Source organism: Balaenoptera ricei, chromosome 7 (genome assembly GCF_028023285.1).
Source record: "Balaenoptera ricei isolate mBalRic1 chromosome 7, mBalRic1.hap2, whole genome shotgun sequence".
Classification (NCBI taxonomy): Eukaryota; Metazoa; Chordata; class Mammalia; order Artiodactyla; family Balaenopteridae; genus Balaenoptera; species Balaenoptera ricei.
Window position 1 is genome coordinate 67,014,393 of NC_082645.1, and position 26,999 is coordinate 67,041,391.

General features: G+C 34.8%; 1 protein-coding gene across 6 annotated transcripts in view; it reads right to left on the reverse strand.

The window, feature by feature from the left end:
* Positions 1-26,999, reverse strand: part of SESTD1 (SEC14 and spectrin domain containing 1) — a 137,460-nt gene that overhangs the window by 18,761 nt on the left and 91,700 nt on the right. For all 6 annotated transcript variants that reach the window (XM_059928231.1, XM_059928234.1, XM_059928233.1 and 3 more), the window contains 5 exons: positions 25,337-25,450; positions 19,046-19,143; positions 16,775-16,830; positions 13,364-13,575; positions 3,150-3,272 (listed from right to left, as the gene is read on the reverse strand). In XM_059928231.1, the coding sequence (XP_059784214.1) occupies positions 3,150-3,272; positions 13,364-13,575; positions 16,775-16,830; positions 19,046-19,143; positions 25,337-25,450 (603 nt within the window). The remainder of the gene's footprint in view (positions 1-3,149; positions 3,273-13,363; positions 13,576-16,774; positions 16,831-19,045; positions 19,144-25,336; positions 25,451-26,999) is intronic.

Consider the following 26,999-nt stretch of genomic DNA (forward strand, 5'->3'; position numbering starts at 1 on the left):
ATGATAAGACAGTGCTATATTCTCAAGAGCCCAGAACAACAAGTGACATTTAGTATGTGCCCTACTAGCATGTACTGAGTGAACATATAAAACACTTTTTATATTAGGTATTGTAGATTTGTTGACATTAAATTAGGTAGGTAACAGGTACTGTTCCAGATGCGGTCTCTCTTATGCCCTGTACCTAAAACTTGGGTTTCTCTAATTTGTCATAATGTCTTATTGCCTGAACTACTATGGAATTTTTGAGTATGATTACAGAGATGACGTAGTCATATGTAATTCAAAGAACACTAGATTTGAAAGACAGACTCAAGGTCTGTCGTTTTCCTTACTAAGGGTGTGATCTTCATCAAGTCACTTAATCTCTCAGAATCTTTTCATTTCTTTACAGCAGTATGTTCAACAGGTGGCAATTTTGCTCCCTAGGGAACATTTTGCAATATTTAGAGACATTTTTGGCTGTCACAACTGGGAGGGAGGGATGCTACTGCATCTAGTGGGTAGAGGCCAATGATACTGCTAAATACCTACAATCACAGGACAGTCCCTACAACAAAGATTTATCAATAAATAAATCAGTAATGCCAAGGTTGAGAAAACCTGTTCTCTACAGCTGTCCCTCGGTGTCCTTGGGGGATTGGTGCTGGGGATTCCAAATTCCAGCCATGCTCAAGTCCCAATTTATGTAAAATACTTTCTAACCACACAGTGATTATAAAGTTAATGGAGACTGACTGATTTAAAGCAGAAAATATTGCCTGAGAAAATGATCACTGTTCTGTTCTAAATAGAAAGGGATTTCAGTCTTATCTATAGTACTTACAAATTTAGTTAATGCTCTAAATAAGTTGGTCTAATTCTTTGAAGAAGTAATAACAGTGATTCAGAGAAAAACAGTAAACTAAAGGATAAAAGACCTGAGATATTATTTCTTGCAGTGAGAACTCTCTATATCAGATCACCTGGGGTGCTTATTAAAAATACCTAAGCGCCTCCCCACCTACCAAATCAGAGTCTGTGGGGGTGGGGCTCTGCCACAGGCCTTTTAACAAACACATCAGGTGACTCTCATGACCATTAAGGGTTAAGAACTACCATCCTCAAGCTGATTTTTTTTTTCCTGGTTTAAACTTGCAAACTATAGGCCCTAATAACCAGACCAGAGATGCAAACAATTTAAGAACTCCTGTGTCTCATGAAATTAACACCTGAAATTAGAACTGAGGTTGTCATAGAGAAATAATCAGTCTCTCTGGGATGTGGGGGAAAAACTCTTATATATATATAAATATAAATATATACACACACACACACACACACACACACACACACACACACACATATTTTAATCAAAATGTTCCTTCCTAGGAAATTGGGGAACATAAAATTTATAGAACCTCAGATGAACAGGCTGCATTCAGTTCAGTTATGGTCATTCTCTGGTTTACCTCTCATGAACATTTAATTGTATAGAAAATGATTATTTCTAGCCCCCTCTCCCAGAAAAAAAAAAACCACACACACAGAAACAAAAACAAACTTAAAAAAACAATCCACCACCAAGATATGGGATTTGGATTAAGATGGTAGATAAGAAATGAACCTGGATGTTCACAAACTAGGAAAGAGCAGTCATCAGGACTGACACTGGAAATGTATGTGAATCGGGGGCGATGCACAGTTGGTGAAATGATGGGTATTTATACTTTATACTATGATATAGGAATCTCAATCTAGGAGGAGAGAAACACTGCCAACTCACTTAGGCTAATACCTTAGGAAGAAATGGGGTCTTGATTCTTTACGCAGACCTGTTTTGCTGCTTACTATAAGGTACAACACACCAGTATTCTCTTCGGAGACCAGAAGTCAGTACTGTGGGATGGGGAGACACTGACAGAATCCTAAAGCAACTTCAGAGATTTATGCTTCTGCACCTTCCTATTATGTGCTTTTCCTACCACTCACCTACCTCCACCTAAAAGCTAAAGTAAGATTACTGGACGAAAATACTTTAAAAATTATTTTAAGTTATTATAATCATTTTCATACACCTTAATATTTTTTCTGTTGTGCTTACCTACTAATCAAAAACCAAGTAAACTTCTCATTGCCACTCCTTGACAAAGAACTATATATTAGTAGCATTTTCATTTTCTATATATTAGCATTGAATATCCTAATCAATTTGGGTTTATTTTTAGCTTTATTTCTGAATTATGGTTTTATAAAGAATCTAAAATGTAATACTTGACAGAGTGCTTTAACACAAAATGGTATATTAAAAGTTTCTCCAAATTCTGCCCATACTAAGCAATCAATACACTAAGAATTTGTCATTATAGTTTCATAAGACCTGAACAATTCCAAAATAGGCTTTAAAGTGTTGACTTTTATTTACAAAGAGAAAAGAAAACTTTAAATAAAATATTAGAACATCTTAAAAATAAGCTGATATACGCGTCCGGCAGCAAACAACCTATTCTCAAGGTGACAATGCAGTGCCACCTATTGGTTAAAACAGCGCAATTCAAGTTTTGCCTTTTAGAATTTCATGGAATTTTTTTTTCTGAATATTTTCAATCTCTGGTTGGTTGAATCCTTGGATGTGCATGGAACCTGTGGATACGGAGGGGCCAACTGTATATATATTATCTTTGCAATTTTCCTAGTTAGTACTTGTAAGAGACTTAAATATGAAATTCCATAATTGAAAAATCTATATATTTTATGCATTTCACAGGTTCCAACATAATGGTTTTTCCTTTTATGCTGAAAAAAACCCTGAATACTTTGCATTTAACTTACAACTCCTGTTCCTGAGGTTATACTTTTTAAATTCAGGACTAGATAAAGGTTGTATTTTTGTACTGTCACTCTTTCTTCTGTTACACTAGTTTTTAAAATTTCACATGAATTGTGTTTCTATAAAAATATATAATTAAGCTATACTGGAGACAAAACCAAAACCAAACTTCTAATGAGTATGTACTAAGTGGTCAAAATGTACTTGATAGCCATTAAACATACCGTACTTTATGCCCCTAAACCAAGGTGTACAGCAACTTATCACTTAGTACCACACATGCTATTATTTATGCACATTAACAATAGCTCTGTAACTTGCAGAGGAAAGAGCCTCTCACACTGTGCTGGCTCTCGATCTCTTCGTGCTTCTGCTGTAGGGCTTGGGAAGCCCGAATGGAGTCTCCAATCCCCCACTGGGCTCTCAGCTGTTCTGATCCAGGCCCTTCAAGCCAGTTCACAACCTATGAACGGAAGTTGAGATGAAATTTTTAAATAATCAAAAACTTTTCAAACTTTCATTCTAATTGGTTTTCCCTTCCCAAAGTTCCTCAAGTATTTTTAATTTAAATTCTTTAAATTCTATTGTATAGGCAGTAAACGTTTCTTCTACTATACAGCTATAATGTGACAACTTTTCCAAAACCTAAATTTGATAAAATGTACACTACAGCACCTCAGGCTTTCAGCTATCTGATCACCTGCCAGGCTAAAAGAAATATGACATGCTCCCATAAAAGAGGCTTAAAAATTAACTTATGATGATAAGAAAATTAGAGAACTATAGGATTTAGAATTGGAAGGGACACCAGAAATGACATTGGTCAAATTTCTTATCTAATACTTAAGAAAACTGAGTTTCAGAGAGATTAAGTGACTTGTTCAAGGTAACATAATTCATTATTAAAAAACTAGGACTAAAAGCCACGTGTCCTGCCTCATACTCTAAAGTTCCTTCCAAAGGACTCATAAAACAGAATCAATTAACTGATATAAAGTTAAAATACTATTTTTCTCACTTTGAAAAGAAAGTTAAAAACTGTAGAATTATACTACTGCAGTACCCTCTAGGGGTTCTTCTTAGGATCAGCCAAACATTCAGACCCACAAGACCATCTGAAGTCCCCTTGGCACCAAGTCTACTCAGAAGGATGAAGGGAAGGGACTACAGTCTGCCAGGGTAGCAGCACTGGGTGCTTCTCTTCTGCCGGGTCCCTGAAGCAGTCCAACAGTTCAGGAGATGAGATCCATATGGGACAGATATGGGAGACACTCTGGCATCAAAACCTCACACCACACAGGCATCATGCCCATTATAAAAGTCACTGAGCTCCAAGATGCCCGAAGTTATGCCTTCCATCAAGTATTAACAGTTCTCCCAGTCCAGAGCCAGAATAATTTTTACTACAAGCAATGTCGCCTGGTAACACAGTTGGCATTTTTATCAGGTTTTCAAGGGAACAGACCTAGATACTTAAGCAAAGATCAAATTCTCATGCACAAGAAAGGGTTTTGTTTTCTCTACCCACAAACATATATACTCTAAAACTACACAGACACAGTGAAGTAATTCTAACAGAAAAAAATATTGCCCAGCTTTACCAAGCTGAATTATTATTTATCAAGCTAAATTACAATCAGGAAGTCAACAACAGCTAAACTTAGGATATGCCCTGAATCTAAACTTAGGAAAGGTCCCAAGAAGTGAATGAGGATGTCTGTGCAGCATGATATTAGAGACTCAGTGGACAGACAGGCTAACCTTATCACAGACCCACAGTGCATTCCATAGTTATTACTAGGTTAAAACATATTTAAAATCTAAGAGTTTATGTAATTTTAATAATCGTATAAAAGTACCACATCATAGGGGAAAATCATATGTGTTTCCTTCCATTAATTTTTCACATGCATTGCATTTTCATATGTTACTCCAGATTTAAGTGCTGCAGCCGATTGTCAGAGTACAAGTCATTTCTATCCTGTGTTTTTCACTTCCTTGTGGCTACAGTTATTATCATTTTAATGGCTCAAAACCCCTTTTTTAAGAAGGCCAGCCTCCTTGCCTGCCTCCCTCCTTCGCTCCCTCCCATCTGTACAACCAACCAACTCACCCCACTAAGAGCTAAGTAAGCAACGTCCTACCTCAAGTAACTATTATACCTGCTTTCACAACTCCAATTCTCTATTGTTGAGCATCTAAGTAATTTTAAGATGAACATATATATAGCAGTTATGCAACAGAATTTTTTTCTAAATCTCTATTGCTTTCCTAGAAAACATTTTCAATAGAGATCTTGGGTCCAATGATGATGCAATGTTAATCGCTAATAGTATACATCATAAAATTACTCTCTAAAACACTTGTTTCTATTTGAAACATCCAAGTCATGAAAGTTTTAACTGAGAATAACCTTTGCAAGGTATATAAACTGACTACTGCTTTTACTTTATTTTAGTTTTTTTTTATTTTCTGAGATTCTCAGTGCAATTTATTGAGAAACACCCACGTGAGGGCTCTGGGAGAAACAGTATCTCTTTCTGACAACAAATATATTTTGTCGCTTCAAAAAAAACTCTGGAAATGGGGTTCTTGTCCTCAGTCTACTTCAAGCTTAATGTAAGAGATGAGATGGGCAGTCAACCAAAATAATGCAGCAATGATTACATTTAATTTGAAAGCATTTATATTTATTACAAAAGTGGGTTAGAAACAGTAACTAAGAAAAAAGTTGGTTAGATCATAAGAATGTTGGTAAGTTCCTACGTGAATGATACTTCCTACGTGAATGATACTAACTTTGAGTAAAATTAGGGGAAAGTTTCCTGGAAAACAACGTAGACGTGATCTACTTTTGAATTTTATATCTCCTTACATAGATTGGTAAAAAACAGCAAGACTTTTTGTTTTCTTAATAACCAGAGGGGAAAAACAGAACTACATACTAAATAAAAATCTTTTCATGAGGACCCAATACTCATCTTTGCTTAAATATTTCTCCCAGTGGGAAATCCTATACTGGTTCTGCATTACATTCGTGATGAAATGTGGCTATCTGGCATGGCCATACAATGCCATGGATGATGGGGCCCTGCCTATCCTTCACCATTTCCTTCTTTAACCGAGCCCACGTTGAACTTTTAGTGCTCCCCAAGGGCGCCATGTTCTCTCACTAGTCTTGCTTCGACATGGGTTGTCCTCCTGCCTGAAATCTTTTGAGCCCCTTCTCTTCGTGACCTCTTTTTCATCTTTCAAGATTCATCTCACGCTATAGATTTTGATGATTTTGGTTTTAAGTTTTCTACTGAACTGTTTATTTTTCTTTTGATCCATTTTTTAAAATGAGTTATTTTTTCATTTCCAAGGGGTTGGATGCTTTTGATCTGTTTGAACTTACACTATTGATTTCTAGTTGTCAAACGAATTCAAATAAAGATGACATTCTTGTGATTATTCTCATTATTTCTTTTTAATTTTGAAACTGCCTACATAATGAGAATACTTTAAAGAGCATTATTATAAATTATGCGTTTTAGAGTTATAATTTAGAGCAATATTCTCAAACCAAAAACCCTTAGAGTCATTCTTGACTCTTCTTTTTTTCCTTTTACACCCTGCATATCTGATACCCCTGGAATCCTGTTGTTTTGACTTTCAAAATAAACCTGTTCTAAGCCTACTTCAGGCCTTACCTAGATCCTTGTGGTAGCCTCCCAACCAGGTTTTCTGCTTTTAGTTTTGCCCCCTACATGGCTGACTATTACTTCTAAAATACTTCCACCAAGTTTAAAACAGAAATCTCTTCAGGTGTATTTCTAAATATTAGTGAGAATGAATAAATTGCAAATGTTTGCTTACTAACAGTACATGATCTTTTGGGATTTCTCTCTTTATGTGTGAGCCCATTTATGTCCTAGTATCTTAAATATTAATATATTCTTAGCTTCCACCTTCTCTTTATAAGGTTTTAATACTAAAGAGCAAAAACTCAAAAACAAAAAAGTCCAAGTATTATTTTTGACTCACTGGAATAGCCTAACTGCTATGATTTTCTTTGCTAAATTCTGTTTTCAGAGTCCTAAATTCATCTGCAAACCTCTACTGCCAGGTACTCTTTAGAATACAATGCTTTGCTCCTCAACATCTCCACTTTTTCTGCTTTACTCTTTTGTATGAGCTATATTTGGAGGGGCAGGGTACTAGGATCCTGTTTGTCTCTGCTAGCCTGTGGAAAGTATCACTCTTTCACAAAAGAGACAGATGAGCAGTTCGGTCTTAAGGAAGCACTAGGCATGACTCTGAAATTCTGGCTCTGCCCCTAGGAGTTGAAAGACTTTGGTCCATCACCTTTGAAATGGTGTTAATGCTACCTACTGTACAGGGCTCTTGTCAGGATTATACAGTCATTATACATAAGACACTTAAGCACAGTAGATGATACCAATAGCTGTTAGCCTCTTTGCTTTCCCCACTTTTTCTGAAGAAAAAAGCCTAGCTCCTTCTATTTATTCACTCTTTATAAACTATGTCTCACATCTGCATTTTACAGTAAAACCCATATGTTTTTTAATCCCCGAACTAAGTATTTTTAGTCTATGCTTTTAAAAAATGGAAATAAAAAGAGTAAGTTTTAAGAAAGCTCATGTAAACACTTTGAAACAAGTTTCCATTCCCTTTGGGGGACTCAATTGCTTCTCACTGATTACTATGTATTACGAATATGAATATAGAAACAGATATACAACGGCATTTAAGTATTTTAAACAATTAATATAATAAATTATTTCACTAAAAATGTCTAAATTCTAAAAATAAGGGTGGAATGAAAATAACTCAGACATTTTAACTAATTAATGTGTTATATATTATTTTTAAAAACGTAAGGCAACATTATTTAAAATTTAAACTTTGAAACTCTAGAAAACTTTTAAACGGTAGAAACAAAAGAGGCAGGTTAATATAAATCATGATAACTGGGGAAAAACAATTCATTAGCAGGGAACTTTCAAAGAGTTATAAATTTAAAAATACATTTTAAATAAAGCAAAGACATCTCCTTGGCACACACACACACAAAAACAGTTACACAGTCAAGTGTACATATAGTTTTAACGTATGCTGAAAGTAACGTCCCTTAGAATGCAACATCAGTAACGTAAACACCATAAATGTATGACTATTTCTAATAAAAATGATGCAAATTGAGGTTGATACCCCAGTAAATAAATCTATTTAAATGCATTAATGATGGTGGTTTGCCAAACTGGGTTATAAAACTTAATTTCAATCAGGACATCTTGCTCATCAGTCAATCTGAATATTAACTTACTGCAAAAACAGTTTCATGCACAATCCATATCAATGTGACCTCTCAAACGGTTACATTTATATGCAAAGTATAACCTTGGAGATGTGCTCTTAGAATCCACCATGACAAATATTTGCAGAGGCCAAAAATGCATGTGACTATCCATCATTTTTTCCTGGCCAGGCTGATTTCTAAAGACTGCATGAGAGAATATCTAGAAGCATGTTAGGTCAAACCAGGTAGAAGGGCATATCAAGCAGATGTCAAGCATCTGACCAGAAGAAAGAATATGGAGAACTGGGATCACAGCCTCCAGCTGTATACTTTAGCAACTCAGAGTTATCCTATTTTGCATCTATGGTTCCTTTCTACAAAGGAAGAAAATCACATGGATGATTCTAGAAATAACATTTGCAATGCTGGCAGAAATTACTGCCACAATAAATAATGAGAATAGCGATAGCTTATTTCAGTGAAGTGGCATCATCTCCTATCCAGAAGTACGTGAAATCTGATTTTTAAATGTAGCGGCAGCAACATGGAGAACTTCTGCATTCCACGTGAAGTCTAATGCTACCGATCTGAACTGTGGGGAATAAATGGCTGACAACTACAATGGTTATTACCATATAGTTTATCTATTAGAGCTATTGGTTTCTTTTTCATTATGTTCTGTTTTCAGTGATAAATCAGTAAAAAAAGAGATGTGGAAAATTTCAACTTTCATTAATTTTACACAAGCAGAGGTAGTCAACTTTATGATTATCTTTACATAAACATCAAAAAATTTCATTTTCCCCAAATTTGCAAGACTGAAGATGGTAGTTTATATTCTGTGTGTGCAGACCTGATCAATATATGTTACTAAATAGCTAAACTTAAGTAATCATTTTGGCAAGAGAAATAGAACTTTCCCTAAAATGTGACCTGTGAAAAACAGTGTAGAAACCATCACCTGATGAATATTAATGCTCTAACCAATTCACATGTAACGTTTATAAAGAAAATTGAATTGTAATGAGGTTTATTTGTTTTTAACAATAATCTCATGACCATCACCACCATCATTATAAGTATCATCATCATCTCCTTTCTCTAGTTTCTTTATTCTTTATCCAGTTGAGCTGGTCCATCATTTCAAAAATGCATGTCAATACATTAACTCCTTTGCCCCTGATGTCACATAGCAAAGCACAAATGCTGGGGGAATCCCATCACCCACGTCCTCTGGTGCCTGCACATCAACAGCCAGCCATGAATTGACAGGGTCACGTAACAGGCCAGAATGTTTCCACCATAAGTTCAAGATCAGCACTATCTAAAAATACATCTATACTCCCATGGTAATTTCACTCTTCCAATCCCCAAAATGAAAATTTTGAATCATTTCCACACCATTTAAACCTCTAACCCTCTTTAACTACTGCCCTCCCCATCCCCGTCCTGCCTCCAAACCTCCACCAACAAAGAGATTCCCTTTGTCTCTTACTTAAAAACAAACAAACAAAAAACAACAACAAAAAAACCTAATCACTCAAGAACTACTTCATCTTCTTGATGCCTGACTTATATATATGGAGGCAACTCTGGATCATCCTACCATCTCCCTCCTGTTACAAAGGAAGAGTTCTCCCTCCTCCATTCTAAAGCTAATCCCTTCAGCTCTGCTTTGGAGTCCATTCACTTCCACCTTGTCACGAACTTGATAGTATTAATTATTCTCTCTTCCACGTTCAACTCCTCCCTCCAAACATATACTTCCCCCCTAGAATTTAAGCCTCTCAGTTTTCCATATTACAAACACAAACTAACAAAAATAAACTACACTTGACCCCAGCTGTGGGCTGAACTGTGTTCCCACACTCCCCATATGCTCAAGTCCTAACTCCCAGTGCTTCAGGATGTAACCATATTTATTTGAAGACAGGGTCTTTAAAGAGGCACTTAAATTAAAATGAGGTTATTAAAGTGGGCCCTAATCTAATATGACTGGTGTCCTTAAAAGGAGAGGAAATTTGGACACAGGCAGGTATAGAGGGAAGATGATATGAAGACATAGGGAGAAGGCATCAGTAAGCCAAGGAGAGAGGCCTGGAACAGATCCTTCCCTCACTGCCCTCAGGTGGAATCAACCCTGCTAACTCCTTGATCTTGGGCTTTTAGCCTCCAGAAAAATGAGGAAATACATTTCTATTGTTAAGTCCCCTAGTCTGTAGTACTTTGTTATAGCAGACCTAGCAAATTAATACACCCTCACTTCTAGGCACTGCTCTGTTTCTCATCTTTCCTTCAAAGACAAAATTCTCAGCAAGTTCCCTACACTCCACGTCTCCTTCACCACACCTCACTTTCATTCCTGAATTCACTCCAATGTGCTACTGGCCCTGCTACTCCATACCCTGGGATCACCAACGACCTTGACCTTGTGGATTCTTAGTGAACATGTTAAGTTTTCCTCTTTTTCAATCTTCCAGCAGCATTCGACAGGGTTCCCAACTCCTTCCCTGACATGCTTTCTTCTTTTGACTTCCAGGACACAGAGCTCTTCACACTTTCCTTCTTCATCTCTGGCCAATCCTCCACTGCCTTCTCTTCAGGAGTATGCTACTCTATCTTGTCATTAAATGCTGGAGTTTCTCAAAGCTCAGTTACAAAGCCCTCTTCTCATCTACTATCAGCTCTTTCCTTGGGAAATTCTCGCCCACATCAATGCTTTAATTACCATTCATACACAAATGACAAACAAGTATGTCACCAGCTCAGATTTCTCATTTCTGGACCTGTTTGGGACTACCTTTATATATCTTCTCTTAGATGTCTCAAAGTCTCCTGAAATTCACCATGTCTAAAACCAAACTCATGATTTTCCATACCTTTTCCATCTGCATGTAAACCCAAACCTGTCCAATTTCCCTAATTAGACAACACCAACAACCATTAAGTCTTGCAAGCCAGAAAAATGCTTCATCTCTGATACTGTCTTCTTTCTCACCCTTCCTGCCTCCACTCTCCTTGGGACTTGAGTGGTTGCAATTTTACAACTATTTGTGTAGTTATGCAGCCATGCACCAAAAGGCGGGACACCCTGTCTGTTGTTACTCACCATTACATTCCACCGAACACAATGTCACACTATTGTAGATACTCATTTCTTTAACGAGTGAGCAAATAATAGATAATACTAATAAAAACTCATATGTGCCAAGTTAAACATTTTATTAAAATTATCTTCTTAATCTTTGTAACAGCCCTATTAAGTAGGTATTATTATTATTATTATTATTGTTATTGTTTTCCTCACTTTACTGAGGAGGAAGCTAGGGCATAGAGGAGTATACGTCCTTCCCAAGAACAAACTTGAAAGTGGCAGAAGAGAGTGGACCCAGGTTACTGGGGTACTTGTATACCACTATGCTATTCCATCTTTATGGTTTTCAAAGATACTCTCAAGCTATTTAACTAAAGTTTACCTGAGTTTAATATAAGCTATCTTTAATTTATGAATATATTATGTAGAAAAAATTATATATAATTAACATATGCTCAGAAATCTTCAGTTTCTATGTAGTTATCATGAGATAAAGCCTAAATCCTGTTGCCTGGAATTCAAGATCTTCCAGGATCCAACTCCTTCCCTCCTTTCAAGCCTTTTTCCCCATGACACCCTGATGCTCTAGTCAGGGGTCAGCAAACTACAGCTTACAGGCCAATTCTAGTCTACCACCTATTTTTATAAATAAAGTTTTACTGAAACACAGCCAAACACATTTGTTTACATAATGACTATGCATTACAATGGTAGTTAAATAGCCACGGGTTCAAGAAAAACTGTATGGTCCAAGAAGCCTAAACATTTACTATGTGGCCCTTTACAGAACAAGTTTTCCAACAGCTGAACTAGAATTCTAGGCTACAATCTAGTTCAATGGGAACAAATATAATAGCTAGCATTAGCTGAGTGCTGGGTTCTTTCAACAAACCTTTCAAAAGAGGTCCTGTTACCCCTGTTTTATGTAATGAAAGAAAGAAGGAAGAGAGAGAAAGAGAAGAAGGGAAAAAAGAAAGAAGGAAGTCCAACTGAGGCTCAGGTGGGTGAATAATGTGACCATGATCACACAGCAAATAAGTGGAAGAACTGGGATTCAGAGCATGCTCACTGATTATGTTCCATGACTCAAAGGCCAAACACTTTCCCTGGTGCCTACTGCTGCCTTTTTCTTCAATAGAACTTGGGATTTCATGTTATTGTTTATTCATGCTATTCTTTCTCCTCCACAGAATGCCAATTCTCCTTTAAAACCTAAAGGAGGTACCTGGTGAAGTCTTACACATTCTTGGGGACAAGCTCAAGCACCACCTCTTTCCACTAAGTCTTCCGAGATCACCTGGAACCAGAGGAATAATCCTTCCATTGAATGCCCACAGCACTTCAGGCATTCCCTTGTGACACCTAACACTTTCCCCCCACTTAAGTTTAATGTAGCAAAACCCAAGTTTACCTTTATATCCTGTAGAAAAAGCACAATGCCTTCTATATAATAAGTACTTAACAAATACTTATCTAATGAATGAATCTAGATTAAAAACTTTGGGACACTTCTAATCTGGATTTTTAAAGTGAAATATTTAAGATTTACTTCTTAATAATTCAACAGATCAAAATCCAGAATGTAGTCTAAATACAGAAATGTCTTCCTTAGTATCGATTTTTAGCATTTTTAACCTACTTATAAAAATCAATTTTAAAAGGAACTAAAAATTCATAAGAATTAAATATACTTAAAGTTTTCTATCAGTATCATAAAATAAGGAAACTTAATATTATAATTACTTATATTACACATTAACATTTTGCTAGGATACAAAAACTCTTCATAATGCCCAAATTAAGAACAACAACAACAAAACTTAAGTTATTAGAAATTTAAAATAAATCTAAGGTCAATAATAAAATGTTATTTATTCCAAGAATACAGAGACCACAAGTGATGTTTCCAACAGCTAGTTATTTTTGAAATTCTGATAGAGTAAGCTGAATGTCAATGTCATCACTGTAGAAATAATATAATTTAAATGCAAATACTAATTGTAAAAATAGTTTGAGAGTCTGGTTTGACATTTCTAAAGTTCTCTATATAATGTAAATAAGGCTTAGTATAAAATCAGGTACAGAGTAGAAATTACACACAGACACAAAAAAATTTAGATTTTAAAAAGAGTTTAATATGTTGGAATCAGACACCTACCTGCATCACCTTCTGTTGAATCTCTTCTAACTGTGTACGCTTACTACGTTGCCTACAAACTTCCTGGTAGCGGGTATATTGCTCTCGCAGTGAATCTAATAATTTCATAACCTGTGGCTGTGCAAGCAGTTCATCATCCATAGGAGACCACGAGACCCCTCCATCTGAGCCATTAAATCGACGCTGCTGTAATTCGGATAACAATTCATGTCCTTTAAGAAGGAAAGATACTTATAATTAATATCCATAAAGAAATACAAATCTTACTTCTCAATCTTCTCAATTCTCATCCCTTATTTTTAGAACGTATCTGCCTATATATTTACCTACCAGGTCTTAAGTACTGAAATGCAATTTCTCAATTTATATACATATAAATAGGAAAACTGCATGCGTACATATACATATGGATATATACTATGTCATATATCATAGCTCTATCATATATAGACAGTCCCCGATTTAACGATGGTTTGATTTACAATTTTTCGGCTTTATGATGGTGCATTCAGTTGAACCCGTACTTCAGATTTTGAATTTTTTCTTTTTCTGGGCTAGCAATATGCAGTACGATACTCTTTTGTGATGTTGGGCAGCAGCAGTGAACTGCAACTCCTCGTCAGCCACATGATCATGAGGGTAACAACTGATATACTGACAACCATTCTGTACTCATACAACTGTTCTGTTTTTCACTTTCAGTACATTATTCAATAAATTACACAAGATATTAAACACTGTATTATAAAATAGCTTTGTTTTAGATAATTTTGCCCAACTGTAGTCTACTGTAAGTGTTCTGAGCACGTTTAAGGTAGGCTAGGCTAGGCTATGATGTTCGGTACCTTAGGTTGTATTAAATGCATTTCAACATGATATTTTCAACTTATGATGGGTTTATCAGGATGTAATCACATTGTAAGTTGAGGAAGATCTGTGTCATATATACTATATATGCCATACTCTATAGTAAGTATATAGTATATATGGCACATATATTTTCTAGACCTATCTTTCTATCTATCACATTCTTGTTATTGGTGGATTCACTCCCTAGGACATTGTGCCAACCATTTCTCTGTAGAGTACAATTACAATCTGGGATTTCTGTCTGATGGTACTAATTAGTATGTTTTGTCTGATAGTCCTAATCAATACTAAGCGTTATGTTGTAGGATTTCACTATTAATCCATAACCTTAATCATAGCACCTAAAAGAAATGTTGGTGTGTAACAAATGTATGATTAAAGGGAGAAAGTCTTTACTACTGGTAGAAAATAACATTTAAATAATCTCTATTTATATAAATTTCTACAACATATTAACTGTGAATCATGAGGGGCCACACTAATGTAAGAACTGCAGTCGATGTTATTTGATTACAGCAAACTCGTGGAGAAAATCACTCATGCACAAGAAGTTAAAATTATAGAATGTGCAACATCTAAAGCTATAAGTATAACATTAACAATTTTATAAGATGACGCTGGTCAGACCACTGATGACCAATTTCAAGATGACTGTCAGAGCTGACTGTGCTGTTTCTGCATGTAGCTCCCTCCCTCCGTCTGTAATAGCTCCTGCCCACTGATCGTCAGTGGGGGAGGAGGGAGTTGTTGGCCTCTGGACAGGAGTCTGCCCTACCCCCCAGTTGCCGGCATCCAAAACAAAGAAAACTATTCTTTCCACCAAAAAAAAAAATTTTTTTAAAGTGAATAAATTGCAAATTGTTTTTCTAGGATAATACTATTCCAATTATCATTAAGGAACCCAAAATATGCAGATATTTAAATTCTCTTCTCTTCATCTCTATTCAAGAAAATGTCCTAAACTTAAATGGCTTTAAATAATAGAAACAAGTTTTATTATGATTTGGAGGCATTTCCAATATCTGAAGAATATCCAAGATTGTTTTAAACGTCCCCATTTTATACTCTTTCTATCCCTACTTTAAGAGTCAACAGCATATTTAACAGGACTTAGTGACATATAAAGATAATTCTAAAATGCAAATGTAACAAGTTCCTTAATTCAATGGCTTAAGCAGCTTTTAAAATGTTAAATATAAACATGGAACTAAGTTTTGAATCTAAAGCAATATTTTTACTGACAAGTCTCTTGTACCTTCTAAACATGCAGTAATTCACAGATTACAATTATTTCTTTGTTTTTTCAGGAAGTAAGACCTAAATCATACTGAAAAAACTCAGGAAAACTGAATCGATACAATGAAGATATTCAGAATTTATTTCTTTACTTTTTATTACACTTTATAATTGGAAGAACACCTGTTTTGAAGACTTATGGAAAGTCTTTCTATATATACACACACACATTCGTATTCTTTATATATATATTTCCATAAAAGTCATTAAGATCAGAATATATATATTTTTCTCCTTTGATGACTATTACCTTTAATGTTTTCCTTGTGGATACCATTTACATTAGAGAAGCAGCACCACATAATGATTTCAAAGACCATACTTCAAAACCAAACTGCCTTGGTTAAAGTCCCAAATCTAGCATTACTAGTTGTTTAATCTGCCTAAGTTACTAAACTTTTTAATACCTCAGTTTCCCTGTCTTAACATTGGGATGACAACAGTACCTCCCTTCAGTGGGTTGTGGTGAAGGATAAATGAGTTAGCATACATAAAGTGCTTAGAACAGTACCTGCTATGCAGTAGGATTAGAATTATGCCCTATTAGAAAAATATATTAGATATAAAATTAAGGTATTTTCATTTAAAAGAATTCCAATGTGTTCTCTAGAATCTGTGAAACTACTACTAAAGCTATTTGGGCTGGAATATACAAACCATGCAGCACTGAACACACACTACGTGCAAGGCCACTGCAAGGTGCTAAGTGTTTTTACACAGATGATTGTAAAACAGTACAACTAGTGGCTTTGGATTTAGACATCTTTTTAGTGCTATGGTGATAGAACTTAATAGTTATTTGATCTTGAACAAGTTTTTTAATATCTCTAAGCCTTGGCTTCCTCAAGTAGAGAAAATAATACTAATTATCTCAAGGATAAGTACTTAGAAGTACTTAGAAGAATGAAATATGAAAATACATAAAAATACAATGCTAGAAACATAATGCATATTCAATAATCCTCATAGCAAACCCATCAAACAGAAATTTTTATCTTCATGTTATAGATAAAGAAATAAATTCAAATTCAAATATTTCAAGATAATTGATCATTATTAATAATTTTTAATATTGTAGAGTCTATTAACACATTCTTAGGTTAAACCAAAGAGCAGTTTGAAACACTTCTTGAGTTTCTACAACATAATCCATACTCAAATCAATGTTTATTTCATGAGCCAATTAATGTATGGTTGGTTTAATGGATTATGATTATCACTGATAAATATGTTTTTTCATCTTACCTGTCTGAAGAACAGTTTCAGGATCAACTGATGGAAGAAAGTTTAAATCCACAGACCTGGCAAGCACCAAAAGAGTATTTTTTAAAAACTATATGTATTTCCATTTATATAACTTAAAAAAATCCTTTACATATACTTACCAAAACAGGGGCATACAAATATGAAAATCTGAAGCATACTGTCCTACCAGGCTAATTTCTCTTAAGCATCAGGAAACCCATTAGAGATAATTAAACACTATTAGCCAAAGAAGTATCTATGTGATAAATCACAAAATATACTACTTGGAAAAATATAATTTATCGTTATTAACTACAGTATTATTTCAAGTATATCAAAGGAATCCATTTTATTATTTTTCCACTGGATATCTGCTTCAAACTGAAATTTGTCACTATAATATAATAACCCAGAAATGTTAACATTAAAATTGTGTGCAGCCATCCTCCAATCCAAAGTTTACTTATCTATAGCAATCTTGATATTCGTATGTATGTGTACCCTAGCAGATGTACACTCTTCATGTACTAATTATGTTTCATTTGCAGCTGGACTATGGGCTTTATTTTCTTAAACATATATGGAAAGTGGAGAATATGAAGGAAAGATAGAGTACATGGCAAATCAAAGCCTAGGGCCTTGCTACTGTAACTGACAGGTCTTGCTCTATACCTTTCATTTTTGTCAGCTGGTCTAGGCCTTCACCTCTTGTATAGCCCAGATGCTTCCTGAGGACTGACACAAAGAAGGTGATGAAAATTTGCAAGAGGGACTTCATTGTGTGGGGTTTAAAAGAGACTGAGTAATAACACTTGAGTTCCTTAGGGAGGGATTGGCAAATACAAGATTTCACTTGACACTTCATGTAGTCACACAAACCATTGTTTCCCAGTGTTTCCCAAAACACTGAATGAGATACTCCTGAGTAGAGAAGATGGGGTTCCACTGTCATGTAAGTACGGGAAATTTTAAGAAAGCAATTAAACAGGTTTCTTTACTGCAACACTTTCTCAGAACATGTAATCTGTAAATGTTTACAGTCATTCCCAGAGAAGGAAACATAGTAAACAGCATTAAACTCTATGACCATGAATTCATCTTCTACCATTACCTTCTTAGGATGTCTTTCCTGGAGAACATGATTTTGAGAAACACCAGACTTACCCTGCTGGACTACTCAGAAAGCAAGAGGTTTGGCAAATTTTTGTCAAGTAACTTGTGTGATATTTTCAATTCCGTAGTATATAAGTGTGTGTGTGTGTGATGTCTATACACACACTCACATATTTACATATATGTAAAACTGTTATTTACATTTTTATATGGCCTCTATCTATAAGCTAGTCATGTTCCTAAATGTTTGTTGTAACTTTAGATTTATATTCAAACCATTTGTTTTCATATTTTTACTTTGTTTTAAATCAAGATTTGGTGTTAAACTATGACCTTCTCACATCCCTCCTATATTATTATCTCAGTTAACTGGTCTATGACTATATTTGGATTCATGGAATAACAAGATGCATTCTATCAAGGTTCCATTGTATTTTCAAGGTCAGATTCAAAAGAGATAGACAAGGATGAGTGCTGATCCTTTCAAATTTCCTAATGAAAAATTACTGCCTAGTGACTACTTTGTTATTGAGGATTAATTTGCTTCCTATAGTACTTTTTACCTGGGGAAAGGAAATTGGTCTGAAAACTGTTGAGGTTGAAAAGTTCAATGGAAATCTGTAAAATGATAAATCTAGGTAGTTACAATTAGATCCAGTGTCATAAAATACTAAATTCTCGAAGTTAAACTCATCAATATCACATATTTCACAAGGGTGTAGGAGTTCTACAAGATAGGCATTTAAGTGCTAATATATTTAAATAAGGTTATAATGATTTTATTTCAAGCTGCAACCTTTTCCATATTCTTTACAAGCAAAGTAAAACTCTAAAAAGGCAGAAAATTGTTTCATTCTGAAAACATGTTCTTGAAAAATAATTATTTTACACAGTGTCAGAAAAAGGTAAATATATTATTATTCAACAAAATTAAAAGTCTTCTGTAAAGAAACCTGGATTCAAATCAATAAATTTTATATGTAAAGCAAATTCTCAAGTATTAAAAAATAAATTTAACACAACTTTTATAGGCGAAGTTTGATTGAATGCAGGCTTGCTTACCTTAGTTCTCTTGGCTTGCATTAACAACAGAGGCTATCTTTTAACACACTAATCATAGCTTTGCAAAGGTGTAATTGTAGGACACTAGACACTTACCTTTCTTTCTCTTGCTGATTTCCTTTATCACTTCCATTGTTAATCAAAGCAAGTTCATCTAATAATGATGTAGATTCCTTTGTAAACTTCTCAAAAACCTAAAGTATGAGATTTTATTAACATGTTAAGGACGATCTTAAAAGTTGATATGTACATAAGGATTTTCAACTAAGAGCAACAGAATTAGTCAAGCAGGATTCTGGTTCCCTCTCTGGAGCTCACTTACTACACTTTAATCACCAGACCACACAGCATAAACAATGCAGACAATGAAGACAAAATTAAAACAATTAAAACAATGAAGACAAAACTGCTTCCTAAAACAATGAATAGTTTTAATGGATAAAGAATTTTTTTTATTTAAACACATTAAGAAATTATTTTTATTCCTGAGACAAGTTTATATTTATTCCTGTTCCCATGAGAAATATGTGTACAACAACAGTTTTAACTACATGAACATTATTCATGTTCTAACCCTCTAATTCCAGTTAAAGAACTTTTCTTTATGTTATTCTATTAATCATTCTGATTGCATGTTAATGCTTTAAAAGTTTTATATATAAGCAAGTAGCATAAAAATAAATTAGTTATAATCTTAACATGATTTCTTAAAATATTTCAAAAAAGGGATTTGGGCAAGTCTGCTTAGAATAAAATAGACACTCATTTGTTTGATATCACTGTTCAAATATGGTGAAAACAGAACTGGTTATCCATTCTCAAATATCCAAAAGTTCATTATTCTTCAAAAAAATTAGCATATAATCTAATGTGAGTAAATTTTAAGGTTTTTCTTTTAGTCCCAGGCAGTTCGATTAAACAATACTATATTATACAGAGTGGCAAATTTCCAAAATCTGCCCTGAAAAACAAGATATATTTTCAGAAATGAAAACCTTAACCTGTCAAACTGCTTTTCAACTCAAATTAATGTCTAAATATCCTCTCTGAAAATGGTGTATCAAGGGCAGACAGAAGAAACAAGAAGAACTACAATCCTGACGCCTGTGGAACGAAAACCACATTCACAGAAAGACAGACAAAATGAATATGCAGACGACTATGTATCAGATGAAGGAAAAAGATAAAACCCCAGAAAAACAACTAAATGAAGTGGAGATAGGTAACCTTCCAGAAAAAGAATTCAGAATAATAACAGTGAAGATGATCTAGGACCTCAGAAAAAGAAGAGAGGAAAAGATCGAGATGATGCAAGAAATGTTTAACAAAGACCTAGAAGAATGAAAGAACAAACAAACAGAGATGCACAATACAATAACTGAAATGAAAAATACACTAGAAGGAATCAATAGCAGAATAACTGAGGCAGAGGAACGAATAAGCGACCTGGAAGACAGAAAAGTGGAATTTATTGCCACAGAACAGAATAAAGAAAAAAGAATTAAAACAAATGAAGAGGCCTAAGAGACCTCTGGGACAACATTAAATGCACCAACATTCATTCAAATGCATTATAGGGGTCCCAGAAGGAGAAGAGAGAGAAAGGACCCGAGAAAATATTTAAAGAGATTACAGTCAAAAACTTCCCTAATATGGGAAAGGAAATAGCCACCAAAGTCCAGGAAGTGCAGAGTCCCAGGCAGGATAAATCCAAGGAGAAACACGCCAAGACACATAATAATCAAATTGACAAAAATTAAAGACAAAGAAGAATTATTAAAAGCAACAAGGGAAAAACAACAAGTAACGTACAAGGGAACTCCCATAAGGTTAACAGCTGATTTCTCAGCAGAAACTCTACAAGCAAGAAGGGAGTGGCACGATATATTTAAAGTGATGAAAGGGAAGAACCTACAACCAAGATTACTCTACCCAACAAGGATCTCATTCAGATTCGACGGAGAAATCAAAAGCTTTATAGACAAGCAAAAACTAAGACAATTCAGCACCACCAAACCAGCTCTACAACAAATGCTAAAGGAACTTCTCTAAGTGGGAAACATAAGAGAAGAAAAGGACCTACAAACCCAAAACAATTAAGAAAATGGTAATAGGAACATACATATCAATACTTACCTTAAATGTGAATGGATTAAAAGCTCCAACCAAAAGACACAGGCTCACTGAATGGATACAAAAATAAGACCCGTATATACGCTGTCTACAAGAGACCCACTTTAGATCTAGGGACGCATACAGACAGAAAGTGAGGGGATGGAAAAAGATATTCCATGCAAATGGAAATCAAAAGAAAGCTGGAGTAGCAATACTCATATCAGATAAAATAGACTTCAAAATGAAGAATGTTACAAGAGACAAGGAAGGACACTACAAAATGATCAAGGGATCAATCCAAGAAGTTATAGCAATTCTAAATATATATGCACCCAACACAGGAGCATCTCAATACATAAGGCAAATGCTAACAGCTATAAAAGAGGAAATCGACAGTAACACAGTAATAGTGGGGGACTTTAACACCTCACTTACACCAGTGGAGAGATCATCCAGACAGAAAATTAATAAGGAAACACAAGCTTTAAATGACACAATAGACCAGACAGATTTAATTGCTATTTATAGAACATTCCATCTGAAAACAGCAGATTACACTTTCTCCTCAAGTGCACACGGAACATTCTCAACGATAAATCACACCTTGGATCACAAATCAAGCCTTGGTAAATTTAAGAAAATTGAAATCATACCAAGCATCTTTTCCAACCACAATGCTATGAGATTAGAAATAAATTACAGGGGAAAAAAAGTAAAAAACACGAATACATGGAGGCTAAACAATACCTTATTAAATAACCAAGAGATCACTGAAAAAATCAAAGAAGAAATTTTAAAAACCTAGAGACAAATGACAACGAAAACACGACGATCGAAAACCTATGGGATGCAGCAAAAGCAGTTCTAAGAGAGAAGTTCATAGCAATACAATCTTACCTCAAGAAAAAAGAAAAATCTCAAATAAACAATCTAACCTTACACCTAAAGGAACTAGAGAAAGAAGAAGAAACAAAACCCAAAGTTAGTAGAAGGAAAGAAATCATAAAGATCAGAGCAGAAATAAATGAAAAAAAAATGAAGGAAACAATAGCAAAGATCAATGAAAGTAAAAGCTGGTTCTTTGAGAAGATAAACAAAACTGATAAACCTTTAGCCAGACTCATCAAGAAAAAGAGGGAGAGGACTCAAATCAAAATCAGAAATGAAAAAGGAGAAGTTACAGACACCTCAGAAATGCAAAGCATCATAAGGGACTACTACAAGCAACTCTATGCCAATAAAATGGACAACCTGGAAGAAATGGACAAATTCTTACAAAGGTATAACCTTCCAAGACAGAACCAGGAAGAAATAGAAAATATGAACAGACCAATCACAAGTAATGAAATTGAAACTGTGAGGAAAAATCTTCCAACAAAAGTCCAGGACCAGATGACTTCACAGGTGAATTCTATCAAACGTTTAGAGAAGAGCTAACACCCATCTTTCTCAAACTCTTCCAAAACACTGCAGAGGAAGGAACACTCCCAAACTCATTCTACGAGGCCACCATCACCCTGATACCAAAACCAGACAAAGATACTACAAAAAAAGAAAATTACAGACCAATATCACTGATGAATATAGATGCAAAAATCCTCAACAAAATACTAGCAAACAGAATCCAACAACACATTAAAAGGATCAAACACCATGATCAAGTGGGATTTATCTCAGGGATGCAAGGATTCTTCAATATATACAAATCAATCAATGTGATATACCATATTAACAAACTGAAGAATAAAAACCATATGATCATCTCAATAGATGCAGAAAAAGCTTTTGACAAAATTCAACAGCGATTTATGATAAAAACTCTCCAGAAAGTGGGCAGAGAAGGAACCTACCTTAACATAATAAAGGCCACATATGACAAACCCACAGCAAACAGCATTCTCAATGGTGAAAAAATGAAAGCATTTCCTCTAAGATCAGGAACAAGACAAGGGTGTCCACTCTCGCCACTATTATTCAACATAGCTTTGGAAGTCCCAGCCACAGCAATCAGAGAAGAAAAAGAAATAAAAGGAATACAAATTGGAAAAGAAGAAGTAAAACTGTCACTGTTTGCAGATGACATGATACTACACATAGAGAATCCTAAAGATGCCACCAGAAAACTTCTAGAGCTAATCAATGAATTTGGTAAAGTTGCAGGATACAAAATTAATGCACAGAAATTTCTTGCATTCCTATACACTAATGATGAAAACTCTGCAAGAGAAATTATGGAAACAATCCCATTCAGCACTGCAACAAAAAGAATAAGATGCCTAGGAAAAAACCAAGGAGGTAAAAGACCTGTACTCAGAAAACTATAAGACACTGATGAAAGAAATCAAAGATGACACAGATAGTTGGCAAGATATACCATGTTCTTGGATTGGAAGAATGAATACTGTGAAAATGACTATACTACCTAAAGCAATCTACAGATTCAATGCAATCCCTATCAAATTACCAATGGCATTTTTTACAGAACTAGAACAAAAAATCTTAAAATCTGTAAGGAGACACAAAAGACCCTGAATAGCCAAAGCAATCTTGAGGGAAAAAAACAGAGCTGGAGGAATCAGACTCCCTGACTTCAGACTATACTACAAAGCTACAGTAATCAAGACAATATGGTACTGGCACAAAAACAGAAATATAGATCAATGGAACAGGATAGAAAGCCCAGAGATAAACCCACACACCTATAGTCAACTAATCTATGACAAAGGAGGCAAAGATATACAATGGAGAAAAGACAGTCTCTTCAACAAGTGGTGCTGGGAAAACTGGACAGCTATATGTCAAAGAATGCAATTAGAACACTCCCTAACACTATACACAAAAATAAAGTCAAAATGGATCAAAGACCTAAATGGAAGACCGGCCACTACAAAACTCTTAGAGAGGAAAACATAGGAAGAACACTCTTTGACATAAACCACAGCAAAACCTTTTTTGACCCACCTCCTAGAATAATGGAAATAAAAACAAAAATAAACAAATGGGACTTAATGAAACTTAAAAGCTTTTGCAGAGCAAAGGAAACCATAAACAAGACGAAAAAACAACCATCAGAATGGGAGAAAATATTTACAAACAAATCAATGGACAAAGGATTAATCTCCAGAATATAGAAACAGCTCATACAGCTCAATATTAAAAAAAAAACAACCCAATCAAAAAATGGGCAGAAGACCTAAATACACATTTCTCCAAAGAAGATATACAGATGGCCAAGAGGCACATGAAAAGCTGCTCAGCATCATTAATTATCAGAGAAATGCAAATCAAAACTACAATGAGGTGTCACCTCACACCGGTTAGAACAGACATCATCAGAAAATCTACAAATAACAAATGCTGGAGAGGGTGTGGAGAAAAGGGAACTCTCTGGCACTGCTGGTGGGAATGTAAATTGATACAGCCACTATGGAGAACAGTATGGAGGTTCCTTAAAAAACTAAAAACAGAATTACCATATGACCCAGCAATCCCACTACTGGGCATATACCCAGAGGAAACCATAATTCAAAAAGAGTCATGTACCACAATGTTCACTGCAGCACTATTTACAATAGCCAGGACATGGAAGCAACCTAAATGCTCATTAACAGACGAATGGATTAACAAGATGTGGCACATATATACAACAGAGTATTACTCAGCCATGATAAGGAACGAAACTGGGTCATTTGTAGAGACGTGGATGGACCTGGAGACTGTCATACAGAGTGAAATAAGTCAGAAAGAGAAAAACAAATATTGTATATTAACGCATATATGTGGAATCTAGAAAAATGGTACAGATGAACTGGTTTGCAAGGCAGAAATAGAGACACAGATGTAGAGAACAAACGTATGGATGCCAAGGGGGGAAAGCAGTGGGCGGGGGTTGTGGTGGGATGAATTGGAAGATTGGGATTGACATATATACACTGATATGTATAAATTAGATAACTAATAAGAACCTGCTGTATAAAAAAAATGGTGTATCAACTAGATTACCTCTCAGGAAATTATGCTGCTGTTATTCAACTCAAAACATTTACAACTTTGACTATAATACTACTACTAATGACAACAGTAATAGCTAATATTTGTGAGTCCGACTCCAGAGTATATGCCTTCCAGCATTATGCTATCATGTGGTATGCATTATATTTCTTTAGTTATGTAAAAAGTAAACAATCTACTTTTCAGTTGATTAAAATTAAAAAGCCATCAAAATGTCTTATTTATATATAATAACATGTTATCTCATTGTAATATACCAACCAGCCTCTTATTTAACCAGTCCATATGATCATAGGTGAGACTCCCACCAAAATCTTCTGTTAACTGGCATGGTTCTATATAACGAGTCAATTTATTGGCAGACACTAAAATAACCTAGAAAGGTAAAAAGAAAAGAAAAAAAAAAACTTAGTGAGCCACTATTAATGTCCATGAAAAGTGATGAGAAGGTAAAATTGATTAGCATATGCAATACTATTTTCCAACATGATGAAATATTACATAGATATTTATTTAAATAATACAACAGCATTTAAAATCAATTCAATAAATTGTGGCTATCTGTTAAGAAATAAGCTATCATAAACCATTTATAATAACACATTTTAAAAAACAAGAGATGTTAGTAGCTCAGATGAAATATTTTCAAGATCTTATCAATATGAATAATTTCTTGGTAGTAAAAATCAATTCCTTTAGTACAAGGATGTATTCATCAAGGAATTTTCACGTGGTCTTAAAATTAGCTAGGTACACTACAATAATAAGTACAAATGAATAATAAATCTGGAAATCAAAAACTTATATACTTTTCTAATATGAAATTTCTCTATCATTCCTTTGATTATATATTAACAAAACATATCCTCTAATAGTAGAGTAAAACTCAGGATAGCACATACTAATATTTAATTTGAAAAACAGAACTAGAAAGTAGGGAGAAGCCCAGAGAATTCATAAACTTGAAACTTACCCATTAAAATGATACTCTTTAAACTTTAAAAGATTTCAAACACAAATTACAAAATGAAGAAAGATACCATTTTAGCACTAAATAAAACTTCAATGAAGATACACATGAGTATTAAAAAAATACATATGTGAGAGAAAGATATTCAAATGGTAGTGTTAATGCAAAAGACTTGATAAGAAAAATAACGTGTCCAACGTGTCCATCCCCACCCTAAACAACAACAAAGCCCAGATAATCTACAAAATTGAAACTTTTCTGAAACTCCTCAGAGAGCTGAGGTCACAGAAAAACCAACTAGTCTGAATATGCAGAGAAGACAGGCACCATAGAGAGAGCGGTAGAAGGGGTGACTATCAAATGTGAGGATCAGATCTTTGGGGACGATGGAATTATTCTGTATCTTAACTGTGATGAAGGATTTATGACTATATCTGTTTGTCATATCTCAAAATTGTAGGCTAAAAAAGGAATTTTACTGTATGTAAATTATACCTTGATAAACTTAACTTTAAAAAAAGGGGGGGGAATAAACTCAACAACATAAGGAGGACTTGTGAAAGAACTACCAGGGAAAGAAAGAAGGAAAAGAAAAATTCAGAAACATACCCAATATGCAAAACTAGGTATATCCATACTATATATGAAGTTGTAATGTAAACAGTAAATAAGGGGAAATAACCAAGACTACAAAATGCTTTGCTAAAAGGGGGGAAGGGGAGTCACCTTAGGAAGATAACAAAAACATGGTATCTAAAGTTCATAAAAGGGGACTTCCCTGGTGGCACAGTGGTTAAGAATCCACTGCCAACACAGAGGACATGGGTTCAACCCCTGGTCCGGGAAGATCCCACATGCCACGGAGTAACTAAGCCCATGCACCACAACTACTGAGCCTGCGCTCTAGAGCCCGTGTGCCACAACTACTGAGCCAGTGCACCTACAGCCTGTGCT